Source organism: Oncorhynchus gorbuscha, linkage group LG03 (genome assembly GCF_021184085.1).
Source record: "Oncorhynchus gorbuscha isolate QuinsamMale2020 ecotype Even-year linkage group LG03, OgorEven_v1.0, whole genome shotgun sequence".
In the NCBI taxonomy this organism is placed as follows: domain Eukaryota; kingdom Metazoa; phylum Chordata; class Actinopteri; order Salmoniformes; family Salmonidae; genus Oncorhynchus; species Oncorhynchus gorbuscha.
In genome coordinates this window covers 93,863,990-93,881,880 of record NC_060175.1, presented here as the reverse complement: position 1 = coordinate 93,881,880, position 17,891 = coordinate 93,863,990, and the positions used below count along the sequence as shown (strand labels likewise).

General features: G+C 45.4%; 1 protein-coding gene across 1 annotated transcript in view; it reads right to left on the bottom strand.

Annotated features, from left to right (window-relative positions):
- LOC124032265 (low-density lipoprotein receptor-related protein 1-like) overlaps positions 1-17,891 on the bottom strand; it is a 265,328-nt gene that overhangs the window by 87,766 nt on the left and 159,671 nt on the right. Inside the window, exons 26-32 of the mRNA XM_046344528.1 lie at positions 14,548-14,752; positions 11,336-11,500; positions 10,898-11,142; positions 4,391-4,522; positions 3,906-4,133; positions 3,530-3,704; positions 3,254-3,348 (exon numbers count right to left, since the gene is read on the bottom strand). Coding sequence (XP_046200484.1) covers positions 3,254-3,348; positions 3,530-3,704; positions 3,906-4,133; positions 4,391-4,522; positions 10,898-11,142; positions 11,336-11,500; positions 14,548-14,752 — 1,245 coding nt within the window. The remainder of the gene's footprint in view (positions 1-3,253; positions 3,349-3,529; positions 3,705-3,905; positions 4,134-4,390; positions 4,523-10,897; positions 11,143-11,335; positions 11,501-14,547; positions 14,753-17,891) is intronic.

Genomic DNA, 17,891 nt, shown 5'->3' with positions numbered 1-17,891 from the left:
TCTCTTTCACTCTCACACAGTCTGTCGTAGTCTACAGACAGGCCTGGTGGGGACAGAAAGGACAGACACACCACTACTGAACATGGTCAACTCTCTCTCTCTTTCACTCTCACACAGTCTGTCGTAGTCTACAGACAGGCCTGGTGGGGACAGAAAGGACAGACACACCACTACTGAACATGGTCAACTCTCTCTCTCTTTCACTCTCACACAGTCTGTCGTAGTCTACAGACAGGCCTGGTGGGGACAGAAAGGACAGACACACCACTACTGAACATGGTCAACTCTCTCTCTCTTTCACTCTCACACAGTCTGTCGTAGTCTACAGACAGGCCTGGAGAGGACAGAAAGGACAGACACACCACTACTGAACATGGTCAACTCTCTCTCTTTCACTCTCACACAGTCTGTCGTAGTCTACAGACAGGCCTGGTGGGGACAGAAAGGACAGACACACCACTACTGAACATGGTCAACTCTCTCTCTCTTTCACTCTCACACAGTCTGTCGTAGTCTACAGACAGGCCTGGTGGGGACAGAAAGGACAGACACACCACTACCTGAACATGGTCAACTCTCTCTCTCTTTCACTCTCACACAGTCTGTCGTAGTCTACAGACAGGCCTGGTGGGGACAGAAAGGACAGACACACCACTACTGAACATGGTCAACTCTCTCTCTCTTTCACTCTCACACAGTCTGTCGTAGTCTACAGACAGGCCTGGTGGGGACAGAAAGGACAGACACACCACTACTGAACATGGTCAACTCTCTCTCTCTTTCACTCTCACACAGTCTGTCGTAGTCTACAGACAGGCCTGGTGGGGACAGAAAGGACAGACACACCACTACTGAACATGGTCAACTCTCTCTCTCTTTCACTCTCACACAGTCTGTCGTAGTCTACAGACAGGCCTGGTGGGGACAGAAAGGACAGACACACCACTACTGAACATGGTCAACTCTCTCTCTCTTTCACTCTCACACAGTCTGTCGTAGTCTACAGACAGGCCTGGTGAGGACAGAAAGGACAGACACACCACTACTGAACATGGTCAACTCTCTCTCTCTTTCACTCTCACACAGTCTGTCGTAGTCTACAGACAGGCCTGGTGGGGACAGAAAGGACAGACACACCACTACTGAACATGGTCAACTCTCTCTCTCTTTCACTCTCACACAGTCTGTCGTAGTCTACAGACAGGCCTGGAGAGGACAGAAAGGACAGACACACCACTACTGAACATGGTCAACTCTCTCTCTCTTTCACTCTCACACAGTCTGTCGTAGTCTACAGACAGGCCTGGTGGGGACAGAAAGGACAGACACACCACTACTGAACATGGTCAACTCTCTCTCTCTTTCACTCTCACACAGTCTGTCGTAGTCTACAGACAGGCCTGGTGGGGACAGAAAGGACAGACACACCACTACTGAACATGGTCAACTCTCTCTCTCTTTCACTCTCACACAGTCTGTCGTAGTCTACAGACAGGCCTGGTGGGGACAGAAAGGACAGACACACCACTACTGAACATGGTCAACTCTCTCTCTCTTTCACTCTCACACAGTCTGTCGTAGTCTACAGACAGGCCTGGTGAGGACAGAAAGGACAGACACACCACTACTGAACATGGTCAACTCTCTCTCTCTTTCACTCTCACACAGTCTGTCGTAGTCTACAGACAGGCCTGGTGAGGACAGAAAGGACAGACACACCACTACTGAACATGGTCAACTCTCTCTCTCTTTCACTCTCACACAGTCTGTCAGTAGTCTACAGACAGGCCTGGTGGGGACAGAAAGGACAGACACACCACTACTGAACATGGTCAACTCTCTCTCTCTTTCACTCTCACACAGTCTGTCGTAGTCTACAGACAGGCCTGGTGGGGACAGAAAGGACAGACACACCACTACTGAACATGGTCAACTCTCTCTCTCTTTCACTCTCACACAGTCTGTCGTAGTCTACAGACAGGCCTGGTGGGGACAGAAAGGACAGACACACCACTACTGAACATGGTCAACTCTCTCTCTCTTTCACTCTCACACAGTCTGTCGTAGTCTACAGACAGGCCTGGAGAGGACAGAAAGGACAGACACACCACTACTGAACATGGTCAACTCTCTCTCTCTTTCACTCTCACACAGTCTGTCGTAGTCTACAGACAGGCCTGGTGGGGACAGAAAGGACAGACACACCACTACTGAACATGGTCAACTCTCTCTCTCTTTCACTCTCACACAGTCTGTCGTAGTCTACAGACAGGCCTGGAGAGGACAGAAAGGACAGACACACCACTACTGAACATGGTCAACTCTCTCTCTCTTTCACTCTCACACAGTCTGTCGTAGTCTACAGACAGGCCTGGTGGGGACAGAAAGGACAGACACACCACTACTGAACATGGTCAACTCTCTCTCTCTTTCACTCTCACACAGTCTGTCGTAGTCTACAGACAGGCCTGGTGGGGACAGAAAGGACAGACACACCACTACCGAACATGGTCAACTCTCTCTCTCTTTCACTCTCACACAGTCTGTCGTAGTCTACAGACAGGCCTGGTGGGGACAGAAAGGACAGACACACCACTACTGAACATGGTCAACTCTCTCTCTCTTTCACTCTCACACAGTCTGTCGTAGTCTACAGACAGGCCTGGAGAGGACAGAAAGGACAGACACACCACTACTGAACATGGTCAACTCTCTCTCTCTTTCACTCTCACACAGTCTGTCGTAGTCTACAGACAGGCCTGGTGGGGACAGAAAGGACAGACACACCACTACTGAACATGGTCAACTCTCTCTCTCTTTCACTCTCACACAGTCTGTCGTAGTCTACAGACAGGCCTGGTGGGGACAGAAAGGACAGACACACCACTACTGAACATGGTCAACTCTCTCTCTCTTTCACTCTCACACAGTCTGTCGTAGTCTACAGACAGGCCTGGAGAGGACAGAAAGGACAGACACACCACTACTGAACATGGTCAACTCTCTCTCTCTTTCACTCTCACACAGTCTGTCGTAGTCTACAGACAGGCCTGGTGGGGACAGAAAGGACAGACACACCACTACTGAACATGGTCAACTCTCTCTCTCTTTCACTCTCACACAGTCTGTCGTAGTCTACAGACAGGCCTGGAGAGGACAGAAAGGACAGACACACCACTACTGAACATGGTCAACTGTTTCTCTGGCTCTCACTTTATTTCATGCTCTCAGCATTGTTTTACATGACACTCACCTATAGGGCTCCTCTGATTGGTGAAGAGTGTCGTATGGTTGCTGCCATCCATGTTGGCCACACTGATGTTGTCCCCATCGGTCCAGTACAGCTTTCTGGAGAAGGACACACACATGACATGTTACCCTACATTAATCTTAGCTTGACTGTCACGTGACTGAAATCACAGTGACAACATCAACTTTCTTTTGCTGTCATTATGTTATTCCAAATTCCATTCCTACTCCTCTATTGTGCGTGCATGCGTGTGTGTGTGTGCGTGTGTATCCCACTAACCCCAGTATAGGGTGCAGGACCAGACAGTGGGGTTTATCAAGGCCCTGGATGACAGCGTTCTTAAAGGATCCGTCCAGTCTGGCCACGTTGATCTGTTTCTTATTGACATCATAGCTGGTCCAGAACAGGTTCCTAGACACCCAGTCTACTGCCAGACCATGGGCGTTGGGCAGGTCTGAAAAAACAAGCACACAAACAGGCAATTTGAACTAAACCACTAACTACATTAAATAAACAAATTCCTTGATCTAAAAATTTGCCCAGTGGATTCCAAAGCAGTATTTGTTTTCTTTCGAAGACTTCATCTGCTCTTCATTGAGCTTGCCTTGAAAGAAAAGGACCCGAATCTGATCCCAAGATAAAGTGGTCTTCCTACCAGCAGACACCACAGTCTCCACTCCGGTCCCGTTGATGAAGGCTCTCTTGATGGTCTGGGTTCGAACATCTGACCAGTAGATCCGGTCCTCCAGAGCGTCATAGTCCACCACAGTCACGTTGTCTATGTCTGGCACCGTGAAGGAGATGATGTAGTTATAGTAGGGGTTGTCTATGTCCACTCCCCTGATCTCTGTCTGACGGGCATAGAGCAGGAACTGACGGGACTCTTGTAGGGGAGAGAATGGAGAGACAAGGGATACAGGGGAAGAGTTACCATCAACACATTACAAAGCCAGTATTTCAACATATCCAAATGCTATGCAACAGCTGCTGGTCTAAAATGGAGCTATTCTTATTAAGAAGACAATCATCTGATTGTGTGTCTAAATTACAGCAAATCACACACACATTCAGACCCAGCTCAGACCCATTGGTCATCACTCAGCCCTCTGAGTATGTGTGTGTATTGCTGTGTGTTCCTACCTTTGCAGGTGTGTTTGTCAGCCTGCAGCTTCATGAGGTGAGGACAGGCACAGGAGAAAGTCTGGTTGTAGCTGATCAGACACAGGTGAGAACAGGGGCTCTGCCCATCAGCGGTTGCACAAGGGTTAGGAGCTGAGGGGAAGAAGACATGTTAACCACTGTGATCAGCTCTCTCCTAGTGTTAACCATTGTGATCAGCTCTCTCCTAGTGTTAACCACTGTGATCAGCTCTCTCCTAGTGTTAACCACTGTGATCAGCTCTCTCCTAGTGTTAACCACTGTGATCAGCTCTCTCCTAGTGTTAACCACTGTGATCAGCTCTCTCCTAGTGTTAACCACTGTGATCAGCTCTCTCCTAGTGTTAACCACTGTGATCAGCTCTCTCCTAGTGATAACCACTACTTCAATCAGTGTAGATGAAGGGAAGGAGACAGGTTAAAGTTTTAAAAAATTAAGCCAATTGAGACATGGATTGTGTATGTTTGCCATTCAGAGGGTGAATGGGTGAGATAAAATATTGAAATGCCTTTGAACGGGGTATGGTAGTAGGTGCCAGGCGCACTGGTTTGAGTATGTCAAGAACTGCAACGCTGCTGGGTTTTTCAACAGTTTCCCATGTGTATCAAGAACGTCCACCACACAAAGGACATCCAGCCAACCTGACACAACTGTGGGAAGCATTGGAGTCAACATGGGCCGGCATCCCTGTGGAATGCTTTCGGCACTTTGTAGAGTCCAGGCCCTGACCAATTGAGGGCAGAAGAAGGTGCGACTCAATATTAGGAAGGCGTTCCTAATGTTTTGTAAACTCAATGTATAATGATTAAGTCACACCACATGATAAGTGGTCTCTGTCTACACAGAATGTCTTCAAGATCAACACAACCTATCTAAGCCCAGATCAACATGATCTATCTAAGCCCAGATCAATACAACCTTTCTAAGCCCAGATGGTCTTGGCCACCATATATACGGTGACGGGAAACGTAGATGGGGTGGGGGCCACCAAAAATATGAACTCATTATGAGGGGCCTCAGTTGCTCGCAGGTCTGCGTTTTTGCAATTTTATAACACATTTCATGTAATTCTACTAATTTAGCCATGGAGAGGAAAACAAGCAGTTGTACAGCTAATTTCCTGCAATTCTTCACATTTTGCCATAAGGTGGAGAGAAATGTTTGCATATGTCACGACCTCTTCCAAAGTCGGTTCCTCTCCTTGTTCGGCCGGCGTTCGGCGGTCGAAGTCACCGGTCTTCTAGCCATCGCCGATCCACCTTTCATTGGTTTTGTCTTGTTTTCCAACAAACCTGGTTTACATTCCCTCATTATTGTCTTGTATTTAACCCTCTGTTCCCCCAACTGTCTGTGTGTAAAATAGTTTATTGTCAGGTTGGTGCGCTTCCAGCTGGTGTACACCGGGTTTTGTTTTGTTTCCGTGCTTTGTGGCAGCCGGTACTTTGTACTTGGTTGTGTGTACTTTGTGCTGCCTCACTTGTTCTTTTTCTGCATTTATTTTTTTGTTGCGTCCTGTTTTAATAATTGCCTGAGTAAAGTGCTTTGTCCGCTCATCTCTGCTCTCCTGCGCCTGACTTCCATGCACCAGCTACAACCAACCATTGACAGAATTTCACACCCACAAAATGGAGTCAGCAGGAGCAGGTGCCCCTGGTATAGTGGTCGAGGAGCGTGTCCGGGAGCAGGCGGCGATGCTCCATCATCTCGGCCCGCCATAGATCTCAGGAGCGCTTACAACCTGGTGTGTATACGAGAGGGAGACGAGTGGAAGACGGTGTTCAGTACCACCTCAGGGCATTATGAGTACCTCGTCATGCCGTACGGGTTGATGAATGCACCATCTGTCTTCCAAGCCTTTGTAGACGCGATTTTCAGGGACCTGCACGGGCAGGGTGTAGTGGTTTATATTAATGACATTCTGATATACTCCGCTACATTCGCCGAGCATTTGTACCTGGTGTGCAGGGTGCTTGGTCAACTGTTGGAGCATGACCTGTACGTCAAGGCTGAGAAATGGCTGTTCTTCCAACAGTCCGTCTCCTTCCTAGGGTACCACATTTCCTCCTCAGGGGTGGAGATGGAGAGTGACAGCATTTCAGCCGTGCGTAATTGGCCGACTCCTGACACGGTAAAGGAGGTGCAGCGGTTCTTAGGGTTTGCCAACTACTACCAGAGGTTTATGCGGGGTTTTGGTCAGGTTAGCGGCTCCTATGACCTCACTGCTGAAGGGGGGATCGGTATGTTTGCAGTGGTCGGCTGAGGTGGACAGGGCTTTTGGTCACCTGAAGGCTCTGTTTACCTCGGCTCCGGTGCTGACCCATCCCGATTCCTCTCTGGCGTTCATAGTGGAGGTGGAGGTGGACGCGGACGCGTCCGAGGCTGGGATAGGTGCCGTGCTCTCTCAGCGCTCAGGTACGCCACCGAAGGTCCGACCCTGTGCCTTCTTCTCGAGAAAGCTCAGCCCAGCGGAGCAAAACTATGACGTGGGGGACCGGGAGCTGTTGGCTGTCGTGAAGGCTTTGAAGGCATGGAGACATTGGCTTGAGGTGGCTAAACACCCTTTTCTCATCTGGACTGACCACCGCAATCTGGAGTACATTCGGGCAGCGAGGAGACTGAACCCTCGCCAGGCAAGGTGGGCCATGTTTTTCCCCCGTTTTGTTTTCACCCTTTCTTACAGACCAGGTTCCCAGAACGTGAAGGCAGACGCACTGTCCCGGCTGTATGACACAGAGGAGCGGCCCATGGATCCCACCTCCATACTCCCGGCCTCCTGCCTGGTGGTACCGGTAGTGTGGGAGCTGGATGTGGACATTGAGCAGGCGCTACGTGCAGAGCCCACTCCCCTTCAGTGTCCCGCTGGGCGCCTGTATGTGCCTTCTGCTGTCCGTGACCGGCTGATCTATTGGGCCCACACGTCACCCTCCTCTGGTCATCCAGGCATCGGTCAGAAGGTGCGCTGTCTGAGTGGGAAGTACTGGTGGCCCACTTTGGCTAAGGAAGTAAGGGTTTATGTAACAAGAGAAAAACTGCTGATGCACAACCACATTTCGAAATTGCCCCTTGACCCTCTACTATTGAGTCTAAAAGGTCAAATACTGCAGTGTGTGGCCTTTATTATCGACAGTGTGTGGCCTTTATTATCCACAGTGAGGGCTTTACTATCGACGGTGTGTGGGCATTATTATCCACAATGTGTGGGCTTTATTATCCACAGTGTGTGGGCTTTATTATCCACAGTGTGTGGGCTTTATTATCCACAGTGTGTGGACTTTATTATCCACAGTGCGTGGGCTTTATTACCCACAGTGTGTGGGCTTTATTATCCACAGTGACTGGGCTTTATTATCCACAGTGCGTGGGCTTTATTATCGACAGTGTCTGGGCTTTATTATCCACAGTGTCTGGGCTTTATTATCCACAGTGCGTGGGCTTTATTATCCACAGTGTCTGGGCTTTATTATCCACAGTGTGTGGGCTTTATTATCCAGTGTGTGGGCTTTATTATCCACAGTGTGTGGGCTTTATTATCCACAGTGTCTGGGCTTTATTATCCACAGTGCGTGGGCTTTATTATCCACAGTGTCTGGGCTTTATTATCCACAGTGTCTGGGCTTTATTATCCACAGTGCGTGGGCTTTATTATCCACAGTGCGTGGGCTTTATTATCCACAGTGTCTGGGCTTTATTATCCACAGTGTGTGGGCTTTATTATCCACAGTGTGTGGGCTTTATTATCCACAGTGTGTGGGCTTTATTATCCAGTGTGTGTGATTCACAGGATCATGGAGGTAACACAACACATGGGACAACAGTGAAAGGTCAGCTGTCTGAGGGGAGTTGAGTGTAGTGCACCACTCTGCAGTCCTGCCCTTTCCTCCAACACTGCACCAAAGTGTGTGTCACAGTCCAGTTAGCAGTAAGAGGCAGCTGTGAACTGTGAGGTTGCTTGTGTGTGTCGGCCTGCATGCATGCGTGTGTAGAGTGTCTTCATAATGTATTCACATCCCTTGACTTTTCTTACATAACAGCCTGAATTTAAAATGTATTAAATTGAGATGTTTTGCCACTTGCCTACACACAATACCCCACAATGTCAAAGTGAAATGATGTTTTCACACATTTTTACAAATGAATAGTCAATAAGTATTTAACTTGTTTGCTCTGGCAAGTCTAAATGAGTTCAGGAGGAACTGCTCCTAAACAAAACGCTAGACAAACATTTTCAGATCTTGCCTTAGAGTTGCCAATAGATTTAAGTCAAAACTGTAACTCGGCCACTAGGGAACATTCACTGTCTTCTTGGTAAGCAACTCCAGGGTTGATTCTGTTTTTTTAATCCTAAAAAACTCCCTAGTCCTTGCCGATGACAAGCATACCCATAACATGATGCAGCCACCACTATGCTTGAAAATATGTAGAGTGGTACTCAGTAATGTGTTGTATTGGATTTCCCGAAACATAATACCTTGTATTCAGTACAAAAAGTGAATTGTTTTGCCAAATGTTTTGCAGTATTACTTTAGTGCCTTGTTGCAGACGGGATGCATGTTTTGCAGTATTACTTTAGTGCCTTGTTGCAGACGGGATGCATGTTTTGCAGTATTACTTTAGTGCCTTGTTGCAGACGGGATGCATGTTTTGCAGTATTACTTTAGTGCCTTGTTGCAAACGGGATGCATGTTTTGGAATATTTGTATTCTTTACAGGCTTCCTTCTTTTTCCCTGTCAATTAGGTTAGTATTGTGGAGTAACTATAAAGTTGTTGATCCATCCTCAGTTTTCTCACAGTCATTAAACTCTGTAACTGTTTTAAATTCACCATTGGCCTCATGGTGAAATCACTGAGTGGTTTCTTCCTATCCGGCAACTGAGTTAGGAAGGACACCTAGATATTTACAGTGCAAAGTGTAATTAATAACTTGACCTTGCTCAAGTTACCAATCTAACAATAGGTGCCCTTCTTTGCAAGGCATTGGAAAACCTCCATGGTCTTCGTGTTTAATCTGCGTTTGAAATGCACTGCTCATCTGAGGGACCTTACAGATCATTGTATGTGTGGGGTACAGAGATGAGGGAGTCTATGCAACTTGTGACTTATGATCAACAATCAATTTAACAGAGCTTGAAGAATTTTGAAAATTATAATGGACAAATGTTGCACAATCCAGGTGTGGAAAGCTCTTAACCTCTTTCAGCTAGGGGGCACTATTTTTATGTTTGGAAAAATAACGTTCCCAAAGTAAACAGCCCATATCTCAGGCCCATATTCTAGAATATGCATATAATTGACAGATTAGGATAGAAAACACTCTAAAGTTTCCAAAACTGTCAAAATATTGTCTGTGAGTATAATATAACTGATATTGCAGGCAAAAACCTGAGGAAAATCAAACCAGGAAGTGGCTTCTATTTTGAAATCTCCATGTTCCATAGCCTGCCTTCGCTCCATTTAAAGGGATATCAACCAGATTCCTTTTCCTATCGCTTCCTCAAGGTGTCAACAGTCTTTAGACAGTTTCAGGCTTCTATTTTGAAAAATGAGTGAGAAAGATAACATTGCGGAGTGGATAGCTGGGTGTTTGCATGAGTTTTACTCGCGCAACAGAGTGGGGCAGCCATTGTCTCTCCCTCTCTTACTGAAAAAGAGACAGTGCCGGTTGATATATTATCGATTATATATTTTTAAATCAACCTGAGGATTGATTATAAAAAACATTTGACATGTTTCTGTGGACATTACGGAATTTTCATCTGCGTTGTCGTGACCGGTCGAGCCTGTGGATTTCTGAACATAACGCGCCAAACAAACGGAGTGAGTGAAAACATCCGAAGATCATCAAAGGTAAGCGATTAATTTGATTGCTTTTCTGATTGTCGTGACCAAGCAACTTTGATGCTAGGTGTTCATAATGTTTTGTCTAGTGATCGATAAACTTACACAAACGCTTGGATTGCTCTCGCTGTAAGGCATATTTTAAAAATCTGACACGACAGATAGATTAACAAAAAGCTAAACTGTGTTTTGCTATATTGCACTTGTGATTTCATGAATATAAATATTTGTAATTCAGCGGTTGTTGATGAAAATGATCCCGCTAAAGGGATGGGTCAACAATCAATTTAACAGAGCTTGAAGAATTTTGAAAATTATAATGGACAAATTTAGCATAATCCAGGTGTGGAAAGCTTTTAAGAGACTTACCCATAACGACTCACAGCTGTAATCGCTACACAAGGTGCTTCTACAAAATATGGACTCAGGAGTGTGAGTACTTATGTAAATGAGATATTTCTGTATTTTCTTGAATTTGCAAAAATGTCTAAAAACATGTTTTCACTCTCATTATGGGGTATTGTGTGTAGATGGATGAGAACATTCTGAATTCAGGCTGTAACAACAACATGTGGAATAAGTCAAGGGGCATGAATAATTTCTGAAGGCACTGTATGTATTTATGTAAGCATCCGTCCGTCCGTGTGACCTACCCTCGGGCTGTCTGGAGGGATGATACACCTGCAGGTCGAAGGGTTGTGTGTTGGTGCGTTGGACCACGGTTACGTTGTTGCCGGTCCACTTGTTGGCCTTGGCCAGGGTGTTGGTCCTCCAGTCTGTCCAGTACACCTCTCCTCCGTACATAGTGACAGCAAAAGGATGAGACAGGTACTCATGACCCCTCAGCACCTCGATCAGACCAGAGCCGTCATACAGAGCAGAGTAAATGGCATCAGACCTGGGGAGAAAACATTTATGAGAGGAGGTGAGTGGGTGAGGTTGTGTGTGTGTGTGTGTGTGTGTGTGTGTGTGTGTGTGTGTGTGTGTGTGTGTGTGTGTGTGTGTGTGTGTGTGTGTGTGTGTGTGTGTGTGTGTGTGTGTGTGTGTGTGTGTGTGTGTGTGTGTGTGTGTAGTAAGGAGAGCAACAGTACCTGGCATCGATCCATACAATGCGTCTCTCCATGTAGTCTACAGTCAGTCCGTTGGGCCAGCCACCGCTTCCAGTCTCTCTGTGGATAGTCCTCCTGGCCTCACCACTCATAGATGCTGCCTCTATCCTGGGCAAGCTGGCATCCCAGTCCGTCCAGAACAGAATACTAGACAGACAAAGAATAGAAAGAGAAACACACATTCAGGAATATTCAGCAGCATTACACTACCGGTCCAAAGTTTTAGAACACCTACTCATTCAAGTGTTTTTCTTTAGTTGTACTATTTTCTACATTGTAGAATAATAGTGAAGATCTCAAATCTATGAAATAACACATATGGAATCATGTAGTAAGCAAAAAAGTGTTAAACAAATCAAAATATATGTTATATTTGAGATTCTTCAAATAGCCACCCTTTGTCTTGATGACAGCTTGCCCAGGATCAGGATCAAAAATCAGTTTTCATGTCTTCACTATTATTCTACAATGTAGAATTTTGACTGATATTGTATGTCATACATACAGTTTGAGACTGCGAAGAGGTACTACTCTGCAATCACACTACGGCTCTTTGGTTCTATGGTTCCATGATATCTATTATATCTCAGAACAAATTGTAATTTACAATGACAGCCTAGGAACAGTGGTTTAACTGCCTTGTTCAGGGGCGTATTTGATTAAGCAACCCTTCTGTTACTGGCTTCCTGCCACTCCATGGTTCCATGGTATCTGTTCTTTTTTAACATAACCTTAATTTAACTAGGCAAGTCAGTTAAGACCAAATTCTTATTTACAATGACAGCCTACCCCGGCCAAACCTGGGACAACTGGGACAATGCTGGGCCAATTGTGCAGCGCCCTATAGGACTCCCAATCACTGGTTGTGATTCAGCCTGGAATCAAACCAGAGTCTGTAATGACACCTCATGCACTGAAATGCGGTGCCTTGGACCACTGCGCCACTCTGGAGCCCAAAAGTAGAACCATATAACATATACTATAGAAACATAGAACATATACCATAGAACAGATACCATGGAACCATAGAACAGTACTTCTGGAGCACTTCTCCTGTCCTATTCGGTGTCCTGTGTGAATTTAAGTGTGCTCTCTCTAATTCTCTCTTTCTCTTTCTTTCTCTCTTTCTTTCTCTCTCTCGGAGGACCTGAGCCCTAGGACCATGCCTCAGGACTACCTGACATGATGACTCCTTGCTGTCCCCAGTCCACCTGTCCGTGCTGCTGCTCCAGTTTCAACTGTTCTGCCTTATTATTATTGGACCATGCTGGTCATTTATGAACATTTGAACATCTTGGCCATGTTCTGTTATAATCTCCACCCGGCACAGCCAGAAGAGGACTGACCACCCCACATAGCCTGGTTCCTCTCAAGGTTTCTTCCTAGGTTTTGGCCTTTCTAGGGAGTTTTTCCTAGCCACCGTGCTTCTACACCTGCATTGCTTGCTGTTTGGGGTTTTAGGCTGGGTTTCTGTACAGCACTTTGAGATATCAGCTGATGTACGAAGGGCTATATAAATACATTTGGTTTTGATTTGATATCATAGAACAGATACTATAGAACTATAGAACAGATACCATAGAACAGATACTGTAGAACCAATACCATAGAACATAGAACATATACCATAGAACCATTGAACAGATACTATAGAACCATAGAACAGATACCATGGAACTGTGCAGTGGCAGGTAGCCTAGTGGTTAGAGCGTTGGGACAGTAACTGAAAGGTTGCGAGCTGTAAAACATCTGTCGTTCTGCCCCTGAACAGGCAGTTAACCCACTGTTCCTAGGCTGCCACTGGAAATAAGAATTTGTTCTTAACTGACTTGCCTAGTTAAATAAAGGTTACATAAAATATGGTATCTATTCTATGGTTGCATGTTATCTACCCATCGCATTGGTCCAGTGTGATGGCCCTGGGGTATAGATAGCTAGCACCAATGACAAGAAGAAGCTGCCATGTGGGGAATCGTACGTGGCTCGTTTCAGCTTGTTGTATCTTTTTATTGATATCATGTCTTTTTTCCTTTTTTTTGACTGTGGTCAAAATCTACACTTACTGTTCTACAGTAATCTACATGTTACTGTTCTATACTAATCTACACTTTACTGTTCTACAGTAATCTATGCTTTACTGTTCTATACTAATCTACACTTTACTGTTCTATATTAGTCTATGCTTTACTGTTCTATACTAATCTACACTTTACTGTTCTATACTAATCTACACTTTACTGTTCTATATTAATCTACACTTTACTGTTCTATACTAATCTACACTTTACTGTTCTATACTAATCTACACTTTACCGTTCTACAGTAATCTACACATTACTGTTCTATACTAATCTACACTTTACTGTTCTACAGTAATCTATGCTTTACTGGTCTATACTAATCTACACTTTACTGTTCTATATTAGTCTACGCTTTACTGTTCTATACTAATCTACACTTTACTGTTCTATACTAATCTACACTTTACCGTTCTACAGTGATCTACACATTACTGTTCTATACTAATCTACACTTTACTGTTCTACAGTAATCTATGCTTTACTGTTCTATACTAATCTACACTTTACTATTCTATATTAGTCTATGCTTTACTGTTCTATACTAATCTACACTTTACTGTTCTATACTAATCTACACTTTACTGTTCTATATTAGTCTATGCTTTACTGTTCTATACTAATCTACACTTTACTGTTCTATACTAATCTACACTTTACTGTTCTATATTAATCTACACTTTACTGTTCTATACTAATCTACACTTTACTGTTCTATACTAATCTACACTTTACCATTCTACAGTAATCTACACGTTACTGTTCTATACTAATCTACACTTTACTGTTCTACAGTAATCTATGCTTTACTGTTCTATACTAATCTACACTTTACTGTTCTATATTAGTCTATGCTTTAGTGTTCTATACTAATCTACACTTTACTGTTCTATATTAGTCTATGCTTTACTGTTCTATACTAATCTACACTTTACTGTTCTACAGTAATCTACACTTTACTGTTCTATACTAATCTACACTTTACTGTTCTATATTAGTCTATGCTTTACTGTTCTATACTAATCTACACTTTACTGTTCTATACTAATCTACACTTTACTGTTCTATATTAATCTACACTTTACTGTTTTGTAATCTATAGTTTTGTTTCCTCACCCATCCCTGGGGTCGAGGGCGATAGCCCGTGGGTGCTCCACCTCACCAGCCAGGAGGGTGGTCCTCATGGTTCCGTCCAGCTTGGCTACCTCTATCTGATCTAGGTTACTCTCCACCCAGTAGATGTTCCCTGCTATCCAGTCCACAGCCAGTCCTTCTGGAGTGGCCAGGCCATACTGGATCACCACCTCGAAACTGGTCAGAGCTGGAGGGGGTAGGAAGGGGGGATGGAGGAGGAGAGAGGGGTAGGGTATAAGAAATGGGAGATAGAAGATGGCTGGGTTAGTGCCTTGCATGGGAAATTGTAGATTTGTTTGACACGCCAATCACTTACCTCAATACACAGAGGAAAAAAACGATTTGATGAAATTTGAAGAAAATAACATGATTAGATAGCTATTCATAATGGACATGACAGAAATGGTACCCAGTGAACCAAGCTGTATTAAAGCTTTATGCAATTGGGAAATATCTGCTGAAGTAATACAATATGTCTGTCTAGCTCATGTCAAAAGACAGCAGCTAGAGACTAACTCCATCCTGCAGCTCACATGTTTAACTGCAGCAAACCGCTGACAAACTGAGAGGATTGTTTAGAATTCCTTCTCTATGGAATCTGAGTCAGTCAGTTGGCCTGTCAGTGTAGGATCTCTAGTGGAGGGTTTCGAGTGGGGGGTTTCGAGTTGAGGGTTTCTAGTGGAGGGTTTCTAGTGGGAGGTTTCTAGTGGAGAGTTTCTAGTGGAGAGTTTCTAGTGGAGAGTTTCTAGTGGGAGGTTTCTAGTGGAGAGTTTCTAGTGGAGGGCTTCTAGTGGAGAGTTTCTAGTGGGAGGTTTCTAGTGGGAGGTTTCTAGTGGAGAGTTTCTAGTGGAGAGTTTCTAGTGGGAGGTTTCTAGTGGGAGGTTTCTAGTGGAGAGTTTCTAGTGGGAGGTTTCTAGTGGAGAGTTTCTAGTGGGGAGTTTCTAGTGGAGAGTTTCTAGTGGAGAGTTTCTAAAGAGGGGTTTCTAGTGGAGGGTTTCTAAAGAGGGGTTTCTAGTGGAGAGTTTCTAAAGAGGGGTTTCTAGTGGAGGGTTTCTGAAGAGGGGTTTCTAGTGGAGAGTTTCTAAAGAGGGGTTTCTAAAGAGGGGTTTCTAGTGGAGGGTTTCTAAAGAGGGGTTTCTAAAGAGGGATTTCTAGTGGAGGGCTTCTAAAGAGGGGTTTCTAGTGGAGGGTTTCTAAAGAGGGGTTTCTAGTGGAGGGCTTCTAAAGAGGGGTTTCTAGTGGAGGGTTTCTAAAGAGGAGTTTCTAGTGGAGAGTTTCTAGTGGAGGGCTTCTCGTGGAGAGTTTCTAGTGGAGAGTTTCTAGTGGGAGGTTTCGAGTTGAGGGTTTCTAGTGGAGAGTTTCTAGTGGAGAGTTTCTAGTGGGGGGTTTCTAGTGGAGAGTTTCTAGTGGAGAGTTTCTAGTGGGGGGTTTCTAGTGGAGAGTTTCTAGTGGGGAGTTTCTAGTGGAGAGTTTCTAGTGGAGAGTTTCTAAAGAGGGGTTTCTAGTGGAGGGTTTCTAAAGAGGGGTTTCTAGTGGAGAGTTTCTAAAGAGGGGTTTCTAAAGAGGGGTTTCTAGTGGAGGGTTTCTAAAGAGGGGTTTCTAAAGAGGGATTTCTAAAGAGGGGTTTCTAGTGGAGGGCTTCTAAAGAGGGGTTTCTAGTGGAGGGTTTCTAAAGAAGAGTTTCTAGTGGAGAGTTTCTAGTGGAGGGCTTCTCGTGGAGAGTTTCTAGTGGAGAGTTTCTAGTGGGAGGTTTCGAGTTGAGGGTTTCTAGTGGAGGGTTTCTAGTGGAGGGTTTCTAGTGGAGAGTTTCTAGTGGGGGGTTTCTAGTGGAGAGTTTCTAGTGGAGTTTCTCGTGGGGGGTTTCTAGTGGAGGGTTTCTAGTGGAGAGTTTCTAGTGGAGAGTTTCTAGTGGAGGGCTTCTAGTGGAGAGTTTCTAGTGGAGAGTTTCTAGTGGGAGGTTTCGAGTTGAGGGTTTCTAGTGGAGGGTTTCTAGTGGAGGGTTTCTAGTGGAGAGTTTCTAGTGGGGGGTTTCTAGTGGAGAGTTTCTAGTGGATAGTTTCTCGCGGGGGGTTTCTAGTGGAGGGTTTCTAGTGGAGAGTTTCTAGTGTGGGGTTTCTAGTTTCTAGTGTGGGGTTTCTCGTGGGGGGTTTCTAGTGTGGGGTTCCTAGTGGAGGGCTTCTGTGTGGGGTTCCTAGTGGAGGGCTTCTAGTGGGGGGATTTCTAGTGGAGAGTTTCTAGTGGAGAGTTTCTAAAGAGGGGTTTCTAGTGGAGGGTTTCTAAAGAGGGGTTTCTAGTGGAGGGTTTCTAAAGAGGGCTTTCTAGTGGAGGGCTTCTAAAGAGGGGTTTCTAGTGGAGGGCTTCTAAAGAGGGGTTTCTAGTGGAGGGTTTCTAAAGAGGGGTTTCTAGTGGAGGGTTTCTAAAGAGGGGTTTCTATTGGAGGGCTTCTAAAGAGGGGTTTCTAGTGGAGTGCTTCTAAAGAGGGGTTTCTAGTGGAGGGCTTCTAAAGAGGGGTTTCTAGTGGAGGGTTTCTAAAGAGGAGTTTCTAGTGGAGGGTTTCTAAATAGGGGTTTCTAGTGGAGGGTTTCTAAAGAGGGGTTTCTAGTGTAGGGTTTCTAAAGAGGGGGTTCAATTGGAGGGTTTCTAAAGAGGGGTTTCTAGTGGAGAGTTTTTAGTGGAGGGCTTCTAGTGGAGAGTTTCTAGTGGAGAGTTTCTAGTGGGAGGTTTCGAGTTGAGGGTTTCTAGTGGAGGGTTTCTAGTGGAGGGTTTCTAGTGGGGTGTTTCTAGTGGGGAGTTTCTAGTGGAGAGTTTCTAGTGGGGGGTTTCTAGTGGAAGGTTTCTAGTGGAGAGTTTCTAGTGTGGGGTTTCTAGTTTCTAGTGTGGGGTTTCTCGTGGGGGTTTCTAGTGTGGGGTTCCTAGTGGAGGGCTTCTAGTGGGGGGGGGGGTTCTAGTGGAGGGGGTTTCTAGTGGAGAGTTTCTAGTGGAGAGTTTCTAGTGGGGTGTTTCTAGTGGAGGGTTTCTAGTGTGGGGTTCCTAGTGGAGAGTTTCTAGTGGGGTGTTTCTAGTGGAGGGTTTCTAGTGGAGAGTTTCTAGTGGAGGTTTTCTAGTGTGGGGCTTCTAGTTTCTAGTGTGGGGTTTCTAGTGGGGGGTTTCTAGTGGAAGGTTTCTAGTGGAGAGTTTCTAGTGTGGGTTTGCTAGTGGAGGGCTACTAGTGGGGGGGGTTTAGTGGAGGGTTTCTAGTGGGGGGGTCATTCTAGTGGGCGGCAGGTAGCCTAGTGGTTAGAGCACCTGAAAGGTTGCAAGATCGAATCCCCGAGCTACAAAGTTAC